General features: G+C 34.6%; 3 protein-coding genes across 4 annotated transcripts; 2 read left to right on the top strand and 1 right to left on the bottom strand.

Annotated features, from left to right (window-relative positions):
* Window positions 1-147: 147 nt before the first annotated feature.
* LOC106449501 (protein DA1) lies at window positions 148-3,170 on the bottom strand. Of its 2 annotated transcripts, none has more exons than XM_013891256.3 (9): window positions 2,718-3,170; window positions 2,402-2,630; window positions 2,132-2,234; window positions 1,831-2,023; window positions 1,624-1,744; window positions 1,450-1,533; window positions 1,035-1,367; window positions 714-945; window positions 148-624 (listed from the first exon to the last, which is right to left on the bottom strand). In XM_013891256.3, the coding sequence occupies exons 2-9, from the start codon at window positions 2,564-2,566 to the stop codon at window positions 317-319; spliced, it is 1,539 nt and encodes a 512-aa protein (XP_013746710.1). In that variant the 5' UTR covers window positions 2,567-2,630; window positions 2,718-3,170; the 3' UTR covers window positions 148-316. The 2 variants fall into 2 exon arrangements, with proteins under 2 accessions (XP_013746710.1, XP_013746716.1); XM_013891262.3 differs by having other exon boundaries at window positions 1,831-2,020; window positions 2,718-3,162.
* A 4,308-nt stretch (window positions 3,171-7,478) lies between these two features.
* On the top strand, window positions 7,479-10,818 carry LOC106449517 (probable flavin-containing monooxygenase 1). Its single transcript, XM_013891268.3, has 5 exons — window positions 7,479-8,346; window positions 8,828-9,068; window positions 9,400-9,578; window positions 9,671-10,020; window positions 10,169-10,818. Exons 1-5 carry the CDS (start codon window positions 7,897-7,899, stop codon window positions 10,521-10,523), a joined length of 1,575 nt encoding a protein of 524 aa, XP_013746722.1. The 5' UTR covers window positions 7,479-7,896; the 3' UTR covers window positions 10,524-10,818.
* A 1,589-nt stretch (window positions 10,819-12,407) lies between these two features.
* On the top strand, window positions 12,408-14,282 carry LOC106431830 (glutathione S-transferase T3-like). The gene is made up of 5 exons (XM_013872654.1): window positions 12,408-12,488; window positions 12,741-12,809; window positions 12,997-13,060; window positions 13,444-13,734; window positions 13,795-14,282. Exons 1-5 carry the CDS (start codon window positions 12,408-12,410, stop codon window positions 14,280-14,282), a joined length of 993 nt encoding a protein of 330 aa, XP_013728108.1.
* Window positions 14,283-23,034: the final 8,752 nt, after the last annotated feature.

Here is a 23,034-nt window from a genome sequence, read left to right as displayed (position 1 = left end):
AAACTGAAATGAATTTGGATCCAAAATAGATTTTACTGTTGTCACAAACCAATCCGAACATATATAAAACAACCGGAATGAAGTATAGGAGATTGGACTGGATCCAAACCCAAACACTCATGCCTAATTCGGATGGATGCACATAAATACAAGAAGAAGAAAAATCATTGAATGAATTACACTATAAATTCAAATCACATGAGAGTATAGTCGAGAAATTTCATATTTTCAGCAAAAGAATTAAGAGTATTATGTAATAACAATCTACCAAGGATCCTATAAAACAAAAACTCAATCGAAAAAGACTTTGGAGTTCTTAAACCGGGAATCTCCCAGTCATTTGTATATGCTCAAGTGTTCTCCTCAAACCATACTTGCTAACTGCTAACCTCCCGGCCCTGAACCCATCTCCATAAACCGGAGAAGCATCAGACTCTATCTGGTGCTTGAAAAACTCACCAAGCTTCCTCTCGTACTGCGACTTTGGTCCCTTCTTCACTCCTCCATAAGAAGATGATGCAGCGTTGCTGTTTCTAGACCCAGCAGCCAACTCAACTTCTAACCACTTATGAGCCATCACTTGACATATCCCCTCTTCAACATCTTGGCTCAGTGTCCGGAACCCTTTTTCAAGACCACACATTGTAGTAACGGTTCAACAAACGTGAAACAAGAGAAGCAGTTAGATAAGAAACAAGAAGCAAGAAACTCACCTTTGAGCCGCATCCACGCGTGCATCATCTCATGAGCTAGAATCGAACCGGTGAGTAGCCTAGGGAGACCAAATAAGATGAGAATGGCAGTAACCTCGCACCGGCGAGTTAGCTTGAATTGCTCTGTAATCATATTCCCACTCCAGTTTCCCTTCGATCTCTTTCTCACAGTTCTAACAGTTTGTTCCTCTGAAAGGCAGAGTCCTCTTGTCTCTGGCATGTGATAGTGACCCTAAAGAAAGCACACAATGACACAATATAAATGTGACACATTCTCAAATAGTTACTAAAGTAAATTTGTATTTTTTTTGTTCTACTCACATTCCTTTCACCTTCTCTGGCTTCGTTAAGTGCTTGCCTCTCAACCAAGAGAAGTGGAACCTCCTGCTCTACCGTCATGTTAAGTCCTTCGTAGAACTCTTGTATCTGCAAGTACAGAGGCTGGCATTGAAAAGTGTCCATCACCGATGAGTCTAGACACTCAAGGCAAAGCTTCCGTCCATCGTTGAGTTCAAAATATCCTGTATTCCGTGACTCCATTCTTTCACAACTGCAACATCTAGGAGTAGCATCGTGTTCGTGAGATGGGCAATACTTCTGGACCCAGAAAGGATGTGCTCTATACTCTATAAGACCAGCATGGTTCGTTGGAATCTGTCACAAGAAAAGAAAGTAACATAAGATAAGTGCAATATCCGAAGAAAAACAACGGAAAAGGGGTAAAGATTTTACATACAAAGAGGCTGCAGACATCACATTTTGGATGAAACCTCTCCCTGTAACAAGCTTTGTGAAAAGGGTAGTTCCCAGACGTTGAGAACTATTTAAGACCAAAAAGAAAAGAAGGAAAACATGTTATTACATTGATTCAAAGGTTAAACTACAACGGAAAGAATGAATTTGAGTTCACCTCGTACTCAGAGATTGGGTGACTGCAGCCATGACATCGAAAACATTGTGGATGCCATAGTGCGTTGATGCAATTCAGATATCTTCCATGGCCAATCTCCATATTGCAGCCAGCACAAATCCTATGCCAGTAGTGACAAGTTGTTGATAAAAAGCTAAAAGAAACTATAACACATCAACCAAAATTAAAAGGCCATCTAAGTGAAACCTGAAGTCCATTGAGAAAGCAATAGGTCTTGGATAATAAATATCACCACTGTCATATACATTGCCTCCTCCATGCATATGTCCATTCCCATATGCATTCCCAAAGTCATAAGTAGTTCCATTCCTAACTATCATACTCTCTTGTATGGCTCTAGCAAGCTGCTCATCGTCATCCATCATTGCGTGTTTCCCTGCTTTTCATTTTTTATTTTATTTTTTTCAAAATGTATGAAACAAAACTATCTTTTTTTCTTTCATATTATTCTGTTTTGGGCTAAAACAATCAGTAAAATGTAACTCACAGGCGCCTGTATTAGTCTCTGGTCCTTGATTCTCTTCTTCTAAAATAGACAATGCAATTGCACGGTCTACTTCTTCATTTTCCTGCCCATTCCATGTCTCTTCCTAGTAAAAGTAAAAAAAAAAACAACAAAATTTTGAGGTTACACTACAAACCATTATCTGATAAATGGAGACTAATATGATTTATTTGACTATTTTTGAGATCTCCTAAATCAGAAAAAAAAACTATAAAACAAAAGCTATCAAATATTCAATCAGCATATAGTAACCTCAGAAGTAGATGGTTCCTGCGTATGATCAGCATCTGTCTCTGCACTAGGCTCAGAATGTTCGTGCGGGTAGTTCTCGTAATAGCCGCCATTATGATGATAGTACTCATTCCCCACGGGGGGCCTTTGGTTAGAGCCTTTGAAGATCTTGTTTAACCAACCCATAGTAGTTCCCTTCCTAATAAACTATCTGCTCAAATATAACTCAATGCAGCTAAACTTATTTCACCTGGCACACAATCATCAAATCTCTGATTCAGCAAAAAAAAAAAAAAACACTTTATTCAAACTATATTAGAAAAAAAACAGTCTTTACCTTTGAGAAACCTTAAGACGAAATCTTGTTAAAATCTATAAACACGATTTCTCTTCCGCTTTTTGAGGATACACGAAACAATCTAATCACGAAATTGTAGCAACGTAAGAATCTACTTCTTCTAATGATCCTACAATTGGGTAGAAAAAGAATAAAAAGGAAAAAAAAAACGAAATTTTAATTTTATAGATAAGAAGGTAAGCTTTGACAAAATCAATGTCTTTGTAGTTTGTACTAAAAAACGAATCAACCCAGAATGTGCTTTTGATTACTACCCCAAATTCAAAGTCAAAATTTTTGTGCAAACGCAAACACCCAAAAATAAAAATCGCATTTTTTTTTATTTGATGAGGATAAGAGATTGATTATCGAGAATTTCGGATACGAGATTACAGAGGATAGTTTAATTAATTAATTAATTAAAGAAAAAAAACAAAAGTCTATGCCTTGGAGGTGTTTGGTCGTTGAGCTCTTTCTCCTTACAAGAAAAACGTTTTTTTCAGACGCAGTGTGGGAAGTTTGAGATAGAAAGAAAATCAAAACGCAATTTTAAAAGTCAAAGTCTTGTTTGCAAATCTTTTTTTTAATGCAAGTATCTAGATAATGACATAACTTAACCCAATCTTCCTAATTATAATTAGGCATTAATCTGACAGCCGTCTAATGCAAATATCTAGATAATGATATTTTACTTTTCAATGAGTTAATCCTGTTTTTATTTCTTAGTTTGGTCTACCGCACACACGTCACAAGCAGCTAGGTAACAAGATATTATACATTGTATACGTGAATGTCTAAACTACGCGGCAATGAAGAAGATGTGAGAAAACATTTTTGGTTAATTAATATAGATAAATTGTTTAATATATACAAATTCTTGTCAACTTTCAACAATAATCTGGTAATTAGATACTTGACGTCACCGTTACATTATTCTTTGTACATTCGCTGAGTTATATGGTGACCAACTGACCAAGCGAGACCGTAACTGATACTTTTAGTGGGCTTTTATAGGCCTATACCATTACAAACCCATACATACGCGCCTGATCCAGTTGATGCTTGACAATAGCTTTACGTCTTTTATTCATGCATGTGTTATGGACCCAACAATTAAGGGGAATGCATGCTAAACTACTATCCTACTACTAGATCCGACATATTCAATTTATCACCCCTTTAGTTCGAGAAAAAAAATAAGAAAAAGCCTTTTAATGTTTCATTTGTATAAATATTTAGTTATGATAATTAGTATAGAACTGCATGTCTGCATGAACATCCCAAAAATAAAATCAAAGACTTTTTCTCATATGACTCATATGTAGTATGTATTTCATTTGTACATATAGCCAATCTTGCAAAAGAAAATGTTATACAAAAACAAACCTTTGTCGTATTTTATAATTTAAATAAAACTCTAACCCTAGATATGTAAATATTAACATATCAATCACCTTCGGTAAGTTTACACCACTCTCTCTCTCTCTAAGAAAATATAACAAGGACCACATGAAGGTATATATGTGATGTGTGCATGTAATGTAACAAAGACACGAATATTACAAAGTATCAATCGATCATAAGTAAATTGAATCGTACCAAACAATTAAAATGATACAATGTATTTACTCTCTCCCTTTCATAATTTTATCGAACCATATTCCTAACATTCTCTATTCTACTTGAGTATCCTTCAAACACCTCATTTTCGTTGTTGCTTCCTCTTCTTTCCTTTATTTTATTATATATGTATGACTATTAGGCATGGGCATTTGGGTCGTCGGGTCGGGTTCGGATCGGGTCCGGGTCTTTCGGGTCTAAGAGTTTATGACCCGATAAGGTAATTTCAAATTCTCGGTTCCGGGTCGGTTCGGATCGTGCCGGGTCCGGATCGGGTCGGGTCTTAGATAGTTAGACCCATTCGGGTAACTAAAATTTATCGGTTCGGTTTCGGGTCGGGTTCGGTTCGAGTTCAATTTAAAAAAGACCTAAAAATACAAAAAAATATCTGAAAATATTTATATATCCAAAAATATTCGAAATTTTATTCAAAATTTGTGTTTTTATTATATTAAAATGTGTATATATATTAAACTATGCGAGATACAACAACAATTCGTTGTCTCCTAGTGGTTGACCCCCATGTTCTCTAGACGAATAACCCGTCTTCGATTCCCCTTGATGCATTTTATTTAATTTACATTATTAATTCGGATATCCATCGGATTTGGGTCGGGTCTGCAACAAGATCCGCGGATCCTCTGCAACAAGACCCCTATCGTAATTTGATCGGGTCGGTTCCTACCCGAACCGGGTTTTTTTGGGTCAGTTTCGGGTCGGGTCTTCGGATCCGGGTAAAATGCCCAGGCCTAATGACTATATACATAATGCGAGTTTCGGTGTCTCAACTTCATTGGATTTAAAATGCTTTGTATAGTCTTAATAAAACCTCCGTTAGTTAGCTAAATGATTTAACGTGAATAATTGTCAATTTCGAAATTAGTATATAATTGTTTCCAAGAATGTGATTTATTCACTGAAGAATTGGCCATCTTCCAAGTCAAATTCTACATGTGAGTTGTGACTTAATTAGCTTAATTTTTTGTGTGCTTTCTTTTACGTTTGATTTGAAAATTCTCCACATTCAGAACTGAAAAAGTTGGTTTACTCGGTGCACGTGTAAATAACCACCACTATATGTGTACGTATGCCTAGACATTATGAACTAAATGGTTGGGGATGATTCTGTATGACATGTATGAATTGGATATATAAAAATATGTTAAAGATATGTACGGTTAATAAATTTTGTTTTCTTCGTTCATTTGAAATAAATTAATGCCAATAATATCAAAAGCCATCGCAAACGACATAGAACAGAAGAATGGTCAACCGAAAAAGGCTAGTCTTATTTCAGCAGACTTGTTTTTGTTTGTATATGTGTATGAAATATAATTTGAAGTAAAAAAAAGTTAAATTAATTGGATAGGACAATTAATGATTTAGCTGCAAGTTCTGTAAGTCTATTTCATTATCTTCATATTTAGTTTCATAGATAATCCATTTTTTTATCACAATGTATTTACATCAAATTTTCATTGTAGTTAAACGATAAAAATTGTAATATCAAAAAATATTATCTGAATCAAATTATTTTACACTGTTCTTAACTAAATATTTATATTTGTTGCGATATTATTTTTGGCAGCCCTATATATTGTTATTAATTTCGGACTCAATTTTATTAATTCGTATTTAAATATGATGACTAAGTATTGTAAGATTTCAATCAAAATGTATTAATATACTTGTGATGCCGTGACTCTTTTAGACAAACGAAAAACCGAAATGTTGTATAGTTCATAATTTAATTTGTATGCGAGTCAAATATAAACTATAAGGCTAGACATTTTTCTGCTGTTTTAAAATTCAAAACTTGCGTGGACTTATTATTTTATACTAAATTTTTGGAATAAAGATTTAGTCTAATATTAGTACAGACTAGAGACAAGAAGAACATAAAAATATACTAGTCACAGTTCAAGAACCAGACAGAAATAACAGATTAAAGAATAGACCTATAAATGATTCAAATAATTTTCTAAAGTCAATCCACCAAAGACTATATATATAAATGCAATGTACTATTTTCCGTTATTTTTCTCGTTGATCAAACTTAAGATCTTGTATTTTATTGGAATAGTTTTAGACTAGATCATTCATTGAATTTCCTCTGGTTGCTTAAGTATATCTTTAATGTGAAAATAAAAAGTTTGGGTTTGAACAATAGGTTGGGTGAACAAAAAAAAGGGTTTGAACAATAGGTTGGTTGAACAAAAAAAAGGGATTTGAACAATAGGTTTATTTATATTTTGTTTTAGTAACTGTTTATGGTAATAAACAAAACCTTTTAAGCATCGAGGAGTTAAAGAAAATAAAGAGATCATCGTCTTGTTCTGCTAAGGACCAGTCTAGAAGCATTATTATATAAAAAATACTTCTCAAATAATACCTATCAAATCAAAAATATTTTAACTAAATTAGATAAAAGTATAGTATCCATTTCTGTTGATTTTATGTGGTTATTTCTTCTTAGCTAGTATGTATTCTGTTTAAACATATTTTCGTTTATAAACGGAATTATATTGGAAACCATAAAAAATAGGGCAAATCTCCAAAATATCACCTTTCTAAGTTTATATCACAAAAATAGCACTCAAAAACTAAAATGACCAAAATAGCACCTTTCTAAGTTTATCCTTTGAAAATTTTAATTTTTTTATTTTTCAAAATTTGAAATCTTATCTCCAAAACTTCATTTCTCAACCATAAACCCTAAACCCTAAACTCTAAACCCTAAACCCTAAACTTTAAACCCTAAACCCTAAACCCTAAACCCTAAAATCTAAACCCTAAACCTTAGACTCTAAACCCTAAACCCTAAATCCTAAACCTCACCCTTTAACTCTAAACCCTAAGTTTGTGATTTTTGATAAAACATTAAGTGCTATTTTTGTGACTTTTGACCTTGAATGCTAGTTTGGGAACATAAACTTGATTTAGTGCTTTTTTTGTTTTTTTCTCTAAAAAATACGGCAGAAACGTAATTTCTAAAAACGTTAAATTTGTCACAATGCAAAATGAAAATCTACCATCTCTAGATCTCGATCCTTCAATTAACGTTCTCAATGGTATTCGAATTTCGAAGATTTGGTGTATCCATTGTAATACATATCTACCTGAGGAGATATCGAGAACGAAGTTAGAACCGCACGTGTATCCATTGTTAATCAAATTTACGAAGACATAATAAGCAAGTTAAATAAATAATTTAAAAGAAATATTCCATTAGACTTCTTGAAAATACTTAGAAATTTAACACGAGCAATTACAAAAAAAAAAGCCGAAGTATTGATCTCATAACGCACGCTTGCAGAAATTTCCACACAATAACCACCAAATTTCTCAAAGAAAGAACAAAGTATACTTTAGATCTTTCAAACTCCTCCAGAATTAACCGGTATTCAAAACCACGTGCTCTATAAAAAAATTAATAGTTGCTGGCCAAGTGCACAATGTGTGACCCGGCCAGAAAAAACCTTATAAATACGTCCCATGCAAACTCACAAACAACTCAAAACACTCTTCATCAAAACCATTTTCCTCTAACTCTCTCCCAATGGCTTCTAACGATAAGCTTACTTCTTCCAGAGTAGCGATCATCGGTGCTGGTGTTAGCGGTTTAGCAGCCGCTAAGCACTTAGCCCATCACAACCCGATCGTTTTTGAAGCCTCGGATTCGGTCGGAGGTGTTTGGAATAGTTGCACTTACGAGACAACTAAATTACAATCGACTCGAGTCGATTACGAGTTCTCTGACTTTCCATGGCCCAACAGAGATGACACTACTTTTCCATCTTACGCTGAAATATTAGATTACTTGGAATCTTATGCTAAGCATTTTGATCTCCTTAAGTTCATGAAGTTTGGCTCTAAGGTCATCAAGGTTAGGTACACAGGTGACGGCGGAACTCCACAGATGGTTGACCTAGGTGCTTACAGCCACTCGTTGCCCGAAAAACCTGTATGGGAAGTTGCTGTTCAAAATGGAGACGCTGGAGAGATTCAGGTTTGTCTTATTTCATCTCATATATTATTGCATGCAGATCACTCAGCACTCATATATAACTTTTCCTTTTCAGTTATGTTCTTATGGTTTTTTCTTTAACAACTTGGTATCCCAAATTAAATCTTAAACTGATCTATAAAATTATGTGACAACAAAATATTAATCTAATTAGAATTTATAGCAGCCATGTAATTTTGGTTGTGGCTAAAAAAGAATTTAAATTATGTATATGAACCGGAGTTTTTTTTTGTTGTAGTTACAACTTAAATATATCTTTTAGTTAAAAAAAAAACTTAAATATATCTTTTATCCAAAACTTGTAAAGAAATTACAAGTAGTTTTTTGTAAACTGTTGCATGCATCAGTAAATAACTCGAGTTTACGTATTCTTTTTCTTCTTCTTTTTTTTTTGGTGTTTTATGTTATCTATGTCTATTTGTGAATCGTCATTGCATGACATTTTTTGTACATGTGTGTGCAGTGGTATGCATTTGAGTTCGTGGTAGTGTGCACCGGAAAATATGGCGACGTACCAAGAATACCGACGTTTCCAGAGAAGAAAGGGCCCGAGATATTCAAAGGGAAAGTGATGCACTCTATGGATTACTGCAAATTAGAGAAAGGAGAAGCTTCTCATCTCCTTTGTGGCAAGAAAGTCGCCGTAATTGGCTTCAAGAAATCAGCCATTGATTTGGCTTTAGAGTCTGCTCTAGCAAATCAAGGTATATACTATATACATATTAAGATTATATTATCTTTCTTTCCCAAAAGTCTTTATTAATCAATACTTAATTATATCTTCACTCTAACAATTTGCTCAAGTCAAAATATAATATATGTATATAGCAACCATATTCTTATATAAAATACATAATATTATATTTTCGGTGGACTTGGACCGTTATTCTGATTGACACAATCAAACAGCTGCTCACAAGTTTGGTAATGAACCGACACATTAAATATTCCAATATGATCCATTCGAAATTTCGAATCATTAATTATATGATCAGTATGATTCCAATAACTAAATAAAATGTATAAATTTTGCAGGAGAAGGTGGACAAGCATGCACAATGGTGGTGAGAACGACACATTGGGTGGTCCCGCATTATTGGGTGTGGGGTTTACCATTCTTCTTGTTCTACTCTACCAGAGCTTCTCAGTTCCTCCATGATAGGCCTAACCAAAGCTTCCTTAAAACTTTCTTTTGCCTCCTATTCTCTCTTCTGGTTTGTGATCTTAACTATACATTACTTTGGTCTCAGTCAATTGCGGGATTTTATGTGATATTCTAAGTTTTTATAAACATATGACAATACAGCGTGCGGTGGTTTCCAAATTCATCGAATCATATGTTACGTGGAAGCTTCCTCTAGAGAAATATGGTCTTAAACCAGACCATTCTTTTGAAGAAGACTACGCTTCTTGTCAAATGGCCATCATGCCGGAGAATTTCTTTGAGGAAGCGGATAAAGGGATGATCCGGTTTAAGAAAACATCAAAGTGGTGCTTTTATGATCAAGGGATTGAGTTTGAGGATGGGACTATGCTAGAAGCTGATGTTGTGATACTTGCAACTGGTTATGATGGCAAGAAGAAGCTCAAAGCCATCGTTCCTGAACCTTTTCGAAGTTGGCTTGACTTTCCATGCGGTGTTATGCCTCTATACAGGTACATGCACTTATAAAATCTCCATCACAAGACTAAGAATATAAATCTTGTCTAAATTAAATAAAAAATACTCGATATAGAAAATTAAACGCTAATTAGTTCTAGTAAAGCCTATATTGTTGCTTATAATAACAAAACCAAATTTCAGGGGAACAATCCATCCATTGATACCAAACATGGGTTTCGTGGGATACGTTCAGAGCAACTCAAACCTACACACATCAGAGCTACGTTCGCTGTGGTTAAGCCGACTCGTGGATGGGAAATTCAAATTACCGAGCAAAGAGAAAATGTTGGATCAATTTTCCAAGGAAATGGACGTGATGAGAAGATCGAGCAGATTCTATAAACGTCATTGCATTTCTACTTTCAGCATCCAACATGCCGACGATTTGTGTAATGACATGGGACTCGATCCTCGGCGTAAATCCAACTTGTTCCTCGAAGCCTTTAGTCCTTATGGTTCTCAAGATTATCGACTCAATCAAGAAGAAACAAACTAAGTGAATATAGTGCAGTCGAAGGAAAATAACGAGCTTACATCGTGTAAAATAATAAAACAGTGTTGGTGAGTCGTTGAATAATCATGTATGTTCGACTACATGAGCTTTTATAAAATAATTGTTATATTTTTTTAGTGTTCCACAAAAAAGAATTATACCCTTGTAAATGTTTGAATATATAAAGGCATATCAATTTAGTATTTGCTTCTCATTATTTTACACCTTAATCAAAATCATTTTCTTTTAAACTGGTAATTTTTTCCTTCGTTGTACTTTTTTAAAAAAGAAGAAATTAAAAGCAAAAGTAAAGTAACTTAATACTTCATTCAGTAAAGTAACACTTACGCCATGATTAATCCGGAGTTTTTAGAGTGAGGTTTTTAGCAAAGGTTAAGAAACTGTTTCTTAACATCCTAAGAACCCCGGATTAATCATGCTCTTAGAGCATGTTTAATGGAGGTTCTTAGGATAGGTTCTTAGCGGAATATAAATATATTTAAGAACCGGTTCTTAGCTTTTTTAGTTAAAAATTAAGATATGGATTCTTATATTCCGGTAAAAACTCCACCCTAAGAACTCTTCGTTAAACATGCTTTTAATTATATTTGTGTTATTTCCTCCATTACTCCTCTAAACCATTCAGCGGATCCTGGCTCCTTTGTGACCCAGAGAAGTAAGATCTCACTGCTTTTCTATTTCCCTAGTGTTGAAGTTGGGGTTGGTGTATGTCTGTATGAAGATGTATAAGCTAACATAACTCGAGAAATAAACTTCATCTGTTCATCAGGTGGTGTGGCTAGTAAAATTGTGAGATATTAGAATAGGCCTGAAATGGATTGGGCTTGATAGTTAAACGATACTCATGTGCTGTTGTCGAGTTATATATTTTGGGCTAATTTGGCAATATTTTAGAAATAAGATAAAAAAAATTGACAGCTATTTAAAAGGATTTTCGGTGAATGTTCGTTTCATGAAGTAGGCATGATTTAAGGAATTTTTATATTGAGTAAATAAAGTAAAACTCTAGTTACAAAAGCGAATAAAAAGTAAAAGCCTTTCTAAATTAATTAATATCAGGATTATCCAGGATTATCCTAATCCCAAAATTAGGACACGAACCATGGAGATGAAGGGTGACATTTGATTGAACATGAATGGGGAGGGAATAATAAAGGTTTTTGGAATAATAAAGGTTAATTTCACTCTTTTTAGAGCATGAGTAACGTTGAAATGGGCCTGCACAATTTCATAGTAAAGTTTTTTTGATTCAAAAAAAAAAAATTAAAAGGCGAACCAATCGCGGACCGCCACGTGTCAGTGGAGCCCGCGAACAGTGCAAGAAACAAGTGAAGGTCGGTCCTTATATCACAACCCTAGAGACCTGGTTTTAAAAAATTAGTGGGACCTACCCAATATTTTATTAGTTTTTGCTAAGGACCCTATTGCTAAGAGCCCCCGTTAATGATGGTTTTATAGCATCATTATCCCAGTTGCTAATGGGGGTTGCTTAGCTTAATTGGAATTAAATTTAAAAAGGAATTAAATGTTAATAGAAGCAACGTTGCTTAAATAAGAGAAGAGAAACCGTCGCTTAGGGACACGCGTCGCCTATTGACGTCTCCTCCTCTCTCTCATCTCTCTTTCTCTCCCGGCTTCGCAAAATCAAACCTCTCTCTCATCTCTCTTTCTCTCTCGGCTCCGCGAAATCAAAGAGACGTTTTGGAATTGAAAAAGTCGCGATTGATCTGTTGTCGTCGGCTAAATCAGTCGATGATTCCGGCTCTTGTTCTTCACCTCTCGTTGAAGATGAATCAATCGGCGCGGTGGGGATGACTCCGCCTCTCTTTCGCCTCTCTGCCTCTCTTTCGCGTGATCTACTCGACGATGAAGCGCTCGGCGTCTCTCTTGGTGGATGTTCTCGACGGCGACAGATCTCTCTCTCTGTGTCTCTCCTCAAATAGAAAGGTAAACCGGGTGTTGTATACTTCAATCATGCATGTCTATCGGTGGTGATTCTTCTTGTTCTGTCGCAAGTTGTAATCTTTTTATTTGGTTGGTTGCATGTCTTTTAAATCGTAACCCGTGGGAAGAGCAGAGCAAGCAAATACATTTCTCTCAACCTCAAAGGGACGGAGGTTAGACATTTCTCAGAACCTCAATTACATAAAATGCCAGAACCGAATTGATTAAATTGCTTGTATTTTTTTTTCTGTTCAGCGTAGGAGAAGGGAAGCTGTTATGGGCATTGTACCTCTTGAGGGATCCATTCTTCACCAAGTACAGAAGGTGAGCGTGAGAATGAATTAACTTGATATATCTTTGTTCTGTGTTGGTTATTGTTAAATAATAGTCCACTAGTTTTGTCTTAAACGCATGATCAATTTTGTTGCAAATTTGTTTCAATTTCGAGTTCTTTCTTGCGTTGATTTCTGTCTCATGTTGATCTTATATGTGTGTGTCTTTGTCTCGTCAGATGGATGGATCAAAGAGACATAACGAAGGTTCATCGGACAAAGAAGGAGATTTCAACTTTGAAGGTTAGTGTTACTATTTGTATTAGATTATGGTTGAGTAATGAATGTGGTTGAGTAATGAATGTGTCAAGTAGAGTTTGTTTCTTGTTTGAAGGTCTTTCCCGTAATGATGTCTTTACCGCTTTATCTTAAACGCATGATAGTCGAGTTGGTTGGTGGTCTTGAATGCGTTGATCCTGTTTTTTGAACATCAGTCTCTATAAACTCTTTCCTTCTCCTCTTTCTTCAACATCATTCTCTGCAAAACTCTTTCATTCTCCTCTTTCTTCAACATCATTCTCTGTAAAACTCTTTCCTTCTCTCTTCTCTGACTTAGGAAATGGATTTTAATCCATTTCCTAACAATTCAAATTTTGTTGAACTACTTAATAGTCAACAAAATGTAGGCTTTGGTAACTTTACAGACAGTGTTTCACCTCCGGCGGCGCAAGTTCCTTTCTTAGGTGGTCATGGTACCCAAGATGAAAACATTGGTGAAGACACACCTGGAAAATGTAAAGAACGAAGGACGTGGACGCCCAGTGATGATGTTTTGCTCATCAGCTCGTGGTTGAATACGAGCAAAGACCTCGTTGTGGGCAATGAGCAAAGGTCGTCAGCTTTCTGCACCAGAATTGCTGCTTACTACTCGGCTAGTCCTAAGGTAGCTGGGTGTGAAAAAAGAGAGCTAGCTCACTGTAAGCAGAGATGACACAAGATTAATGACTTGGTGTGCAAGTTTTGTGGAGCTTATGAAGCTGCCAACAGAGAGAGAACTAGCGGGCAAAACGAGAATGATATTCTCAAGCACGCTCATGAGATCTTCTTCAACAACTATAACAAGAAGTTCACCCTTGAACATGCTTGGAAAGAGCTGCGGCATGACCAGAAGTGGTGTGACCTTACAACGGCTAAAACAAATGGAAGCTCTAAGAGGAGGAAATGTGAAGACGGTTCACATACAGCAAGCTCTCAAGCCATTGGCACCGAAACTGGTAAAGATGATCAAGTCACCAATCGACCCACAGGTGTTAAGGCAGCTAAAGCCCGTGGTAAGAGGATGATGGTGGAGGGGAAGGACTTGGCTGAATTTCAGAGCTTGTGGAGCATAAAGAAGGAGGATTTAGCAATGAAAGAAAAACTGTCGAAAATGAGGCTTCTAGAGAGTCTAATTGCTAAACAAGAACTTGATGAGTATGAGGAAAGGTTGGAGAAAAAACTCATTACTGAGTTACTGTCAAATTAGTGTAAGTTGCTCTAAGTGTTTCTGTCAAATTAGTTTAAGTTGCTCAACCTATTTATGTTTAAGTTTAAATGGAGTTAATGTTCTTACTCTTGATCATGTCAAATTAGTTTCTATGTTTCTTGTTCTCATAATTAGTTTCTGTGTTTCTTACTCTTGATCGTATGGTGTTGATGCTAACGTTTAATGATTTATATGATTGTGCAGGCTCTGCTTCACCCGAAGTTAACAGAGACGAGAAGATCAGTAGTCACGGATTTGTTGTCACAGTAGTCACGAAGTTAACGTCTAATTGTTGTGTTGTGTCACGGTTGGATCAGTAGTCACGGAATGGTTGTATTGTAGTGTGGGTGTCTTGTACTCTTGTAGTGTTTTTGGAGTCTTGTGTCACTTGTATAATTTGTTTTTGGAGTCTTGTCTCACGGAATGGTTTGTATTGTGTCACCAAACTCATCATCTATCATTTTCTATATAAAGTCATCAGATGTTTGATTCACCAAACATCATCTCTCCTTCTCACAAAACAACTTCTACACAAGTTTCATTTTCAATATAAAGTCATCAAACGTTTGATTCACCAAACATCATCTCTCCTTCTCACAAAACAACTTCTACACAAGTTTCGTTTTCTATATAAAGTCATAAAACGTTTGATTCACCAAACATCAGCTCTCGTCCTCTTTCTTTTGATTAAAAAAAAGAAGAAAATTTCTTGCAACTCTTTCTTTTGATCCAAACTTATGGCATCTTTTTCGCAAAACACTTTTGACGGAACAGATGATGAAATTTTTGATCAATATTTTGATCAACATTTTGATCAAACAATGGAGAATTTATCCATTAATTACGGTGATCAAGACGAAGAAAGGAGAAGAAAAAAAAAGTTTATATTGAAAGAAATCGTGAAGAAGGCCATGCTCGGTTATGGAATGATTATTTCAGTGACACTCCAACGTACCCGAACAATTTATTCCGACGAAGTTTTAGAATGAACAAGATATTGTTCATGCACATTGTTGATCGACTCTCCAACGAAGTTCAATACTTTCGGCAAAAAAAAGATGGTCTCGGAAGGATTAGTCTCTCTCCCCTTCAAAAATGTACTACAGCCATTTGTGTCTTGGCATATGGTTATGCGTCTGATAAGGTCGACGAATACCTCCGGCTCGGTGAAACAACTACTCGGTTATGTGTACAAAATTTTGTGGAAGGAATAATATATTTATTCGGCGATGAGTACCTAAGGAGACCAACACCGGTTGATCTTCAACGTCTACTTGATATTGGAGAGCATCATGGATTTCCCGGGATGATAGGAATCATCGATTGTATGCATTGGGAGTGGAAGAATTGTCCCACCGCTTGGAAAGGGCAATATTCTCGTGGCTCGGGTAAACCAACAATCGTTTTAGAGGCGGTTGCTTCGTATGATCTCTGGATATGGCATGCGTTTTTTGGACCTCCAGGTACCTTAAATGATATCAATGTTCTTGATCGCTCACCTGTTTTTGATGACATAATAAAAGGTCAAGTCCCTCAAGTCATTTTCTCTTTCAAAGGAAGAGAGTATCATATGGCTTACTATCTCACCGATGGTATTTATTCGAAATGGGCCATTTTTATCCAAACTATTCCAATACTACAAGGACCGAAGGCAGTTTTATTTGCTCAACGTCAAGAAGCTGTCCGGAAAGATGTCGAGCGTGCTTTTGGCGTGTTGCAAGCTCGCTTCGTATTGTTAATCTAGCGTTGTTTTAGGATAAAGTCAAAATTGGAAAGATTATGAGAGCATGTATCATACTACGTAATATGATAGTAGAAGACGAATGAGATGGATACATTCAATTTGATGTTTCAGAGTTCCAACAAAGCGAAGACAACAGAAGTTTACATGTCGATCTCGATTTTTTCTACAGATATGCCTACAAATATCACCAATATGATGGGTGCTCGAATTAGAATTCGTGATAGACAAATGCATCAACAACTAACAACTGAAAGTTGATTTGGTTGAACATAATGGGGTAAATTCGGATGTGATGAAGACAACAACTGACCTCAGATGTTTCTTTCAAATTATTCTTTTTTTTTCTTACTAATCTTTGTTTTTATGTTTTATTTAAAAATCTATATTTATAATGTTATGTTTAATAATTTTTAAGTTTAATAAAATAATGTTTAGTTTTTTTTAAGAACCCTAAAATAAGAGACTTGCAATGGACACACAAATTTTCCGGTTTCTTACCTAAGTTTCTTAAATTCATTTTTTCAACTTAAAAATATTAAAAAATAATATTAAGAATCCTTAAGTGTATTTTAGTAATAATGATGTTCTTAGTTGCTTCCCGCACGCTAACAGATGGGCCCCACGATATTAGTCAATGATGGATGATGACACGTGTCTTCTATTTTGCCCTCCGATGTATCTATCATATGACGGCATATATTTGTGAAGGAAAACCTAACCAGTAACACAAACTAATAAATTCTTATGCAAACTGTTATATTTATGAAAAATTTCCTACGATGTTTAAATTATATAAAACCAGTACTGTTAGATTTTTTTAAATTGGTTACTGCGTATTAACAAAATATTTTTTTAAGTTGTAATTGTAAGAGCTTCAGATGTTATACAATATGAACGTTGTTATAAGAAAAATAATATAAATAGAAACAAGAAATGAAGAAATCCAGGAAAATAATTTAAACAAGATATCTGGTGACTGGGACCTTAATCCATTTACGTAATTTTCTGCCGACACGAATCTATGAATCTATGCCAGCGGCATTAAACCAGACAAAACTGATTTAGTTGTCCCAAAAACACTTATTTAAAGAACTGGTTGATTTTTTGGATTTTCATTCTTAATAGTATAGCTAGAGAGTACAGTAGATCCCATCAAGAGAAGTTTAGAGTTTTGGTTGTTGTTTCATATTGTAAACCACACATGGAATCCAGAAATAAAAACAAACTACCGCACTTTCAATTTCAATGGATATTAAAATAATATATACTATTTGATTGCTAAATTTGTAAATAGTTTGTTTTGGTATATTGATTTTCATTTGTATGCAAAACCAAACCAAATAAATTTAGTTGTAATTCGCTAGTATGTGCCATTCCAATCAATTTAGTTTTATCTACTTAATTCGCATTGGTAGTATCTTTATAATTTACAGTTAAATCGGATGAATAGGTTTTGATGCGATTGCAGCAAAAATTAAATATTGATTGTTAACTATTTTCTAAAAACTATTTTTTAATATGGTCGTAGACCATATTTTTGTAATTTTGAATGTGACAAAAAAAAAAACTATATATATATACAATTTTGAAAATTGGGATCAAAGCACAAAACAGACAAGAATACAAGAACAATAAATGTAACGTCTAACTAATTTCGAGTTAAAATAGATAGATGACGCTTTAAGCAAATGTTGGACAGTCGAAACGGCGACACCTTGGTCGGTGAATCTATCTCTATCAACAAAGTTACGACCAAGGAAGAACTGTTATCATATCATGTTGTAACATGTAGAAAAACATGAAAAAACATCATAAGAAAATATTTATGTTGACTATATCATATAAAATAAAAAATACAGATTCATTTTTACAGACCATAACCACAGAATGAGAATGAGTATGATATAAATACAAATGCGATCCACACGAATTTTTAGAAAAATCCCACAACTACAACTAAAATAATATAACGGTGATAATTCGCGGATATATTAGTAAGACTGTCTAAAGATAACTGTAAGAGAGTTAAAAAAGGCAATGAGCGGAGAAGGGGGGCAAAAGAGAGGCAGGCTTTCGAGTTATATATCGATATAAACAACGTAACATAAAGATTCAATAATAATTGATGATTAAAGGAGAGACTACTTAAAAGAGAGATTAGAGGAGACAATAATAATTGATGATGGATAATCAAACAAACAGAAAGGAGAGAAGCGGAAAGAAAGGCATGTCCAGTGATGGCATGTGGAGACCTAACATGGGATCATTCCAATAGCGTTTCCTACGCCACCAGCTGTGTAATTTCGCTACACCGAATCATTATGTTTGCTCTTATGTCCTCTACCACAAAACCACATATACATAAAATATCCAGTAGATCTATACATATATATATATATATATAAAAAATTTACTTGGTCGTATACACTTCCCATGCATGTTTTTTCTTCTAAACTGTATTTTTCTCTCTAAATCGTGTATCATTGTATCAGTAAACGGATCCGGTATCTTTTGCAACTCATTCCTGTATAGACTCATATAGTCACATTAGAGTTCAAATGTTCAATACCACCGAAATGCACCTTGTTAGATGCGTGAGCTTACCGTACTTGAAATAAATGTTAATTTTGTTCTCTCAATAGCAAGAACTGTTAAAAATTTTACTTGAAAACCAACTTCGTGTTTAGTCTATGTTGAATTATATTGGGGTTCTCTCTCAGAAGGCTGTATTTTTACTTGTCGTCTTAAGTTTGATGTCTAAATTTAATTTATATATCGATCATGTAGGGAAATCCCAATACAGTGAGAAATTAATGTATATGATACATTCATATGTTATCGTAGTACTCGTGCATATTATTGAAAACAGTATTTTGAATTCACGAGAAAGATGACCACAATTTATTTAGACAGTTGCATTATTATATCTATAAGAAAGTTAGAAATTGTAAGTATGATAAGAAAGCTTGATTTCTTTAATTTATGTAGTCACGTCTTATACTTTGAAGTGCACTGCACCGAATCTGCGAATCACATGCCATGTGAATTATGCAGTACTGCAGTATTAGTCAAGGGGATATACATCAATTTGTAATATCAATCGGTCGTCATGGTGATTCCGCTCGACTATATATAACACTGTTAGATATTTTTTCTATCAATTATTTTTGTTGATTTTCTGTTTTAAATTTGCGTATCATGCTAATTCTGCAGTACTTGTACATCCATAAGTTTTTATTGTTACCGTGAAAAATGTATATATATATATATATATATATATGCGAGTATATATATTCTTATTTATTATTATTTGAATAGTTTGCTCTTTCTATTATACTACATGGGTGCAATGACAAGAGAGGAAATTAAAGTAAGAAAAAAAAGGAGATCAAAGCAAAAACGTGAAATGTTGATAGCAAGATATCGATCCTCTGTTGATTGATGACTGAGATCGGGAGAAGTAGTTGAGTGTTTTGCTGACAACGTTAAAAATATATTTTTTTTTTTCTGTAACTACTATTTTTTTTTTTAAACATAATATTTTGACAATATTTTGTTTCATTTTTTAAAAGATATCAAATTTGAAATAATGAAATTCTATTGGTTAGTGAACCCTAAGGGGATGAACACAAGAATAACTAAAAAAAGAATTATACTGGCATGAGATTTCTCTCTTACGCCGAAAGATCACGGTGACATGCAAAACAAAATCTTAAGCGGTCAGGAACATCTTAGATTCTTAAGTAGTTAAGTAAACTAAAAAATATTTGTTTACAAAAATAAGATGTTACAACAGGCTCAAGGTGTTAGAGGTTTTTGGAATCAGCATCTCTAACGCTACTCTATTTTTTACTTCAAACTCAATTTTAGAATAAAATTTTCTCCTATCCCACTCTATATTCAACTTCAAAATGGAGTAATGACCAGGGTTACTTCATTTATAGAGTAATCTTACCCATTACTCCATTTTTGAGTTGAACTTTTTCTATTTATGAAATGTCCTTTTATTCTTTAATGTTTTTACTTCATACTTAAAATAATATAATAACGTGAAAAAATATAATACTTACTACAAGAAAACAGGGGGATTCTGATGGCCGAAATCTTCAAAAATTCGTCGGAATAGACCGATTCCGACGAATTTCTGACGAACATATCCGTCGGTATCGTTTTGTCGGAAAAAAAAAATTCGTCGGAATTTCGTCAGAACATCCGACGACTTTCTGACGAATACCAAGAAACGTCATTCTGACGAACTTCCGACGATATTACGATGCGGACACACGAGACCAGAGTTCATCGGAAAAACTATATACCGACGGAGAACGTTCCTCGGACAATTCCGACAGAGTGGATTCCTCGGTATATTCCGACGAATGCTGGGCGTCGGAATATAACGACGGACAATGGTTCGTCGGAATATACCGACGGATATTGGTTCGTCGGTATATTCCGACGGACATTGGTTCGTCGGAATATACCGACGGACATTGGTTCATCGGTATATTCCAACGAATGCTCTCCGTCGGTATTGTCCGAGGAACCGTGTCCGTCGGTATATTCCGATGCCCATAATTCGTCGGAATATACCAATTTTAAAAACAAATTAATTTTACATTTTTATATATTTTTTTATATTAAAAATTAATTAATAAATTAAAAAATCTGAAATTTTAAACTAATAATATTATAGAATTTAAATTCATACAAAGCGAAATAGAAAAAAACATTCAGAAAGTTTAAAATTCATCATACAAACCGAAATAGAAAAAAAAAACATTCAGAAAGTTTTAAAAAGCCCAAAAAAACTAAGAAGAACTCGAAGACATCAAACGATCTAGCTTCTGCATTATCTCGGTGTTGAACTTCTTCTGGGATGCCAACTCAGCAAGGATAGTGGCATTCTCCGAACGGATAGTGGCATTCTCAGAAAGGATAGTGGTGTTCTGCTCCTCCAATGCCCCAATCCGTTCATCTTTGTCATGTAGCTCCTCGAGAATCATGGGATCGGCATACGGAGCTTACGAAGAAGATGCCGGATACAAAGAAGCACGGCGGGCCAATCCAACTAAACGGCCTCCTTTCCTTTTAGGAACCGCCTACAAAAATATTTAAAGTTAGTAAATAGGGACAAGTTAGTAATCAACATTATAAAAAAAAAATTACCTTTTCAACCATCTCATTTATTTGCAATAGAGACAAGTTGGTTGAAGCTCCCGTAGAATCGCCGTCATTAGAGAGAGACTGAGATTGAAATACTATTTCAGCTTCCACCAAATCAATGACACCTTTGATAACGGGGTCATGAATTTGACCCGTCGTCTTGTTAGTGTGAGCCACCTTAATGAGTTGGAGACGATCAACGGGATTACCGTCATTTGCTTCGATCTAAAAAACCCGCCATTATTAGCCAAGGAATATATCAAATATTTATTTAAAAAATATAAAGATAAATAATAATAAAAAACTTACAAGTTCATCCTCCTTAGTAGACATAGAGCAAGCGCCGAGGTTGTGCACATACATACCTTTCCCGCCACGATCGCTCTTCCGGTTCTTGGAGTTCCTAAAAAACGTCTCTCCAGTTTCTTCCTTCTCCCAATGAGCTATCAACTGCTCCCACACCGTCCCGTTGATGAACCGTGGCCTCTTGTTCTTCTGCCAAACTGTCTTCCACGCGTTTATCTGCTTCGTATAAGAGTCCATGGCCTTTTCGTTGAATTTCTTACGGACTGTTTCCGTGAGATCGGAGTGCCAGTTGAACTCTTGCTACAAAACAAACATAATTTAATAAGTAAATATATTTAAAAAAATGTAAAAACTTAAAAAAAATGAAGAGTTACTACACCGCAAACTGACGAAACCACAACTCTCGTTCGTCGGAAGGGATCACACTCCACTTTGAATATCCAAAACGGAGCATGGAGTACATCATCTGGTTGATGCTCCTCCTAATGCCATTTTTCGACTTCGTGAACCTTTAAAAAAAAATACAAGTTAGCAAGTTAATTAATGGAAAAAAACATAATGCTACAAATAAAAAAAATACTAACCAAGTGCTATGTCCTCGTCGTGGGTTGGGTTGGAGAACCGGGAGATGCTCTCGACCTGGTTGTTGAACCAATAGTTCAACTGGCATGACCCCCGGATCCTGTTGAGCAGCAGCGCGAGAGGCAGCGGGAGCTGGAGCGGGAATATATGCGGGAACCGAGTTTTGTTCATGAGACGATCCCGATGCACGGGAACTGCTCACCGAACTACGTCGAAGACGGGCTGCGGGGCGGGGTTCATCCTCGGCCCTAAAAAAAAATTAATACATCAAAAATCTTTTCAAATCATTTCTATTTTTAATGTTTTCATTTATATATTTACAAAAGGTTTTATAAACGTTTTAAAAAAACTAAAAAATTTAATTTTTTTTATTATACATAGTTTATTACTGGAAACTTATAAAAATAATAAAATTTTAAATTTTTTTTATTATACATGATTTATATATATATATATATGTATACAAAATTATAAAAAAAATTATAAATGTAGAAAAATATTGTTAAATATTTTTAAAAATATTTAAAAACGTTTTACTATACATAGTTTATTACTGGAAACTTATAAAAAAATATAAAAAAATTTAAAATTTTTAATATACATGATTTATATATATATATGTATGTATACAAAATTATAAAAAATTTATAAATATTGAAAAAGTTTGTTAAATATTTTTAAAAAATTTTAAAAACGTTTTATTATACATATTTTATTATTGGAAACTTGAAAAACGTTTTTAAAAATAAAAAAACGTTTTTAAAAATCAAAAAACGTTTTAAAAACATTTTATTAATTCCAAAAAAAACTAAAACAACAATCCAAACAACAATCCTAACTTATATATCCTAAACTATCCATTCAATCCTAAAATTTTCAATCAAACAACCTAAAATCCGAGATCTAACTTCCAAAACCCTAAACAATTGAGATTAAAGAAGGTTTGGGATGATTCTT

The sequence above is a fragment of the Brassica napus genome, chromosome C8, assembly GCF_020379485.1.
Source record: "Brassica napus cultivar Da-Ae chromosome C8, Da-Ae, whole genome shotgun sequence".
Taxonomy (NCBI): Eukaryota; Viridiplantae; Streptophyta; class Magnoliopsida; order Brassicales; family Brassicaceae; genus Brassica; species Brassica napus.
The sequence above is the reverse complement of the archived record's forward strand: the minus strand, read 5'-3'. Positions and strand labels throughout refer to the sequence as shown.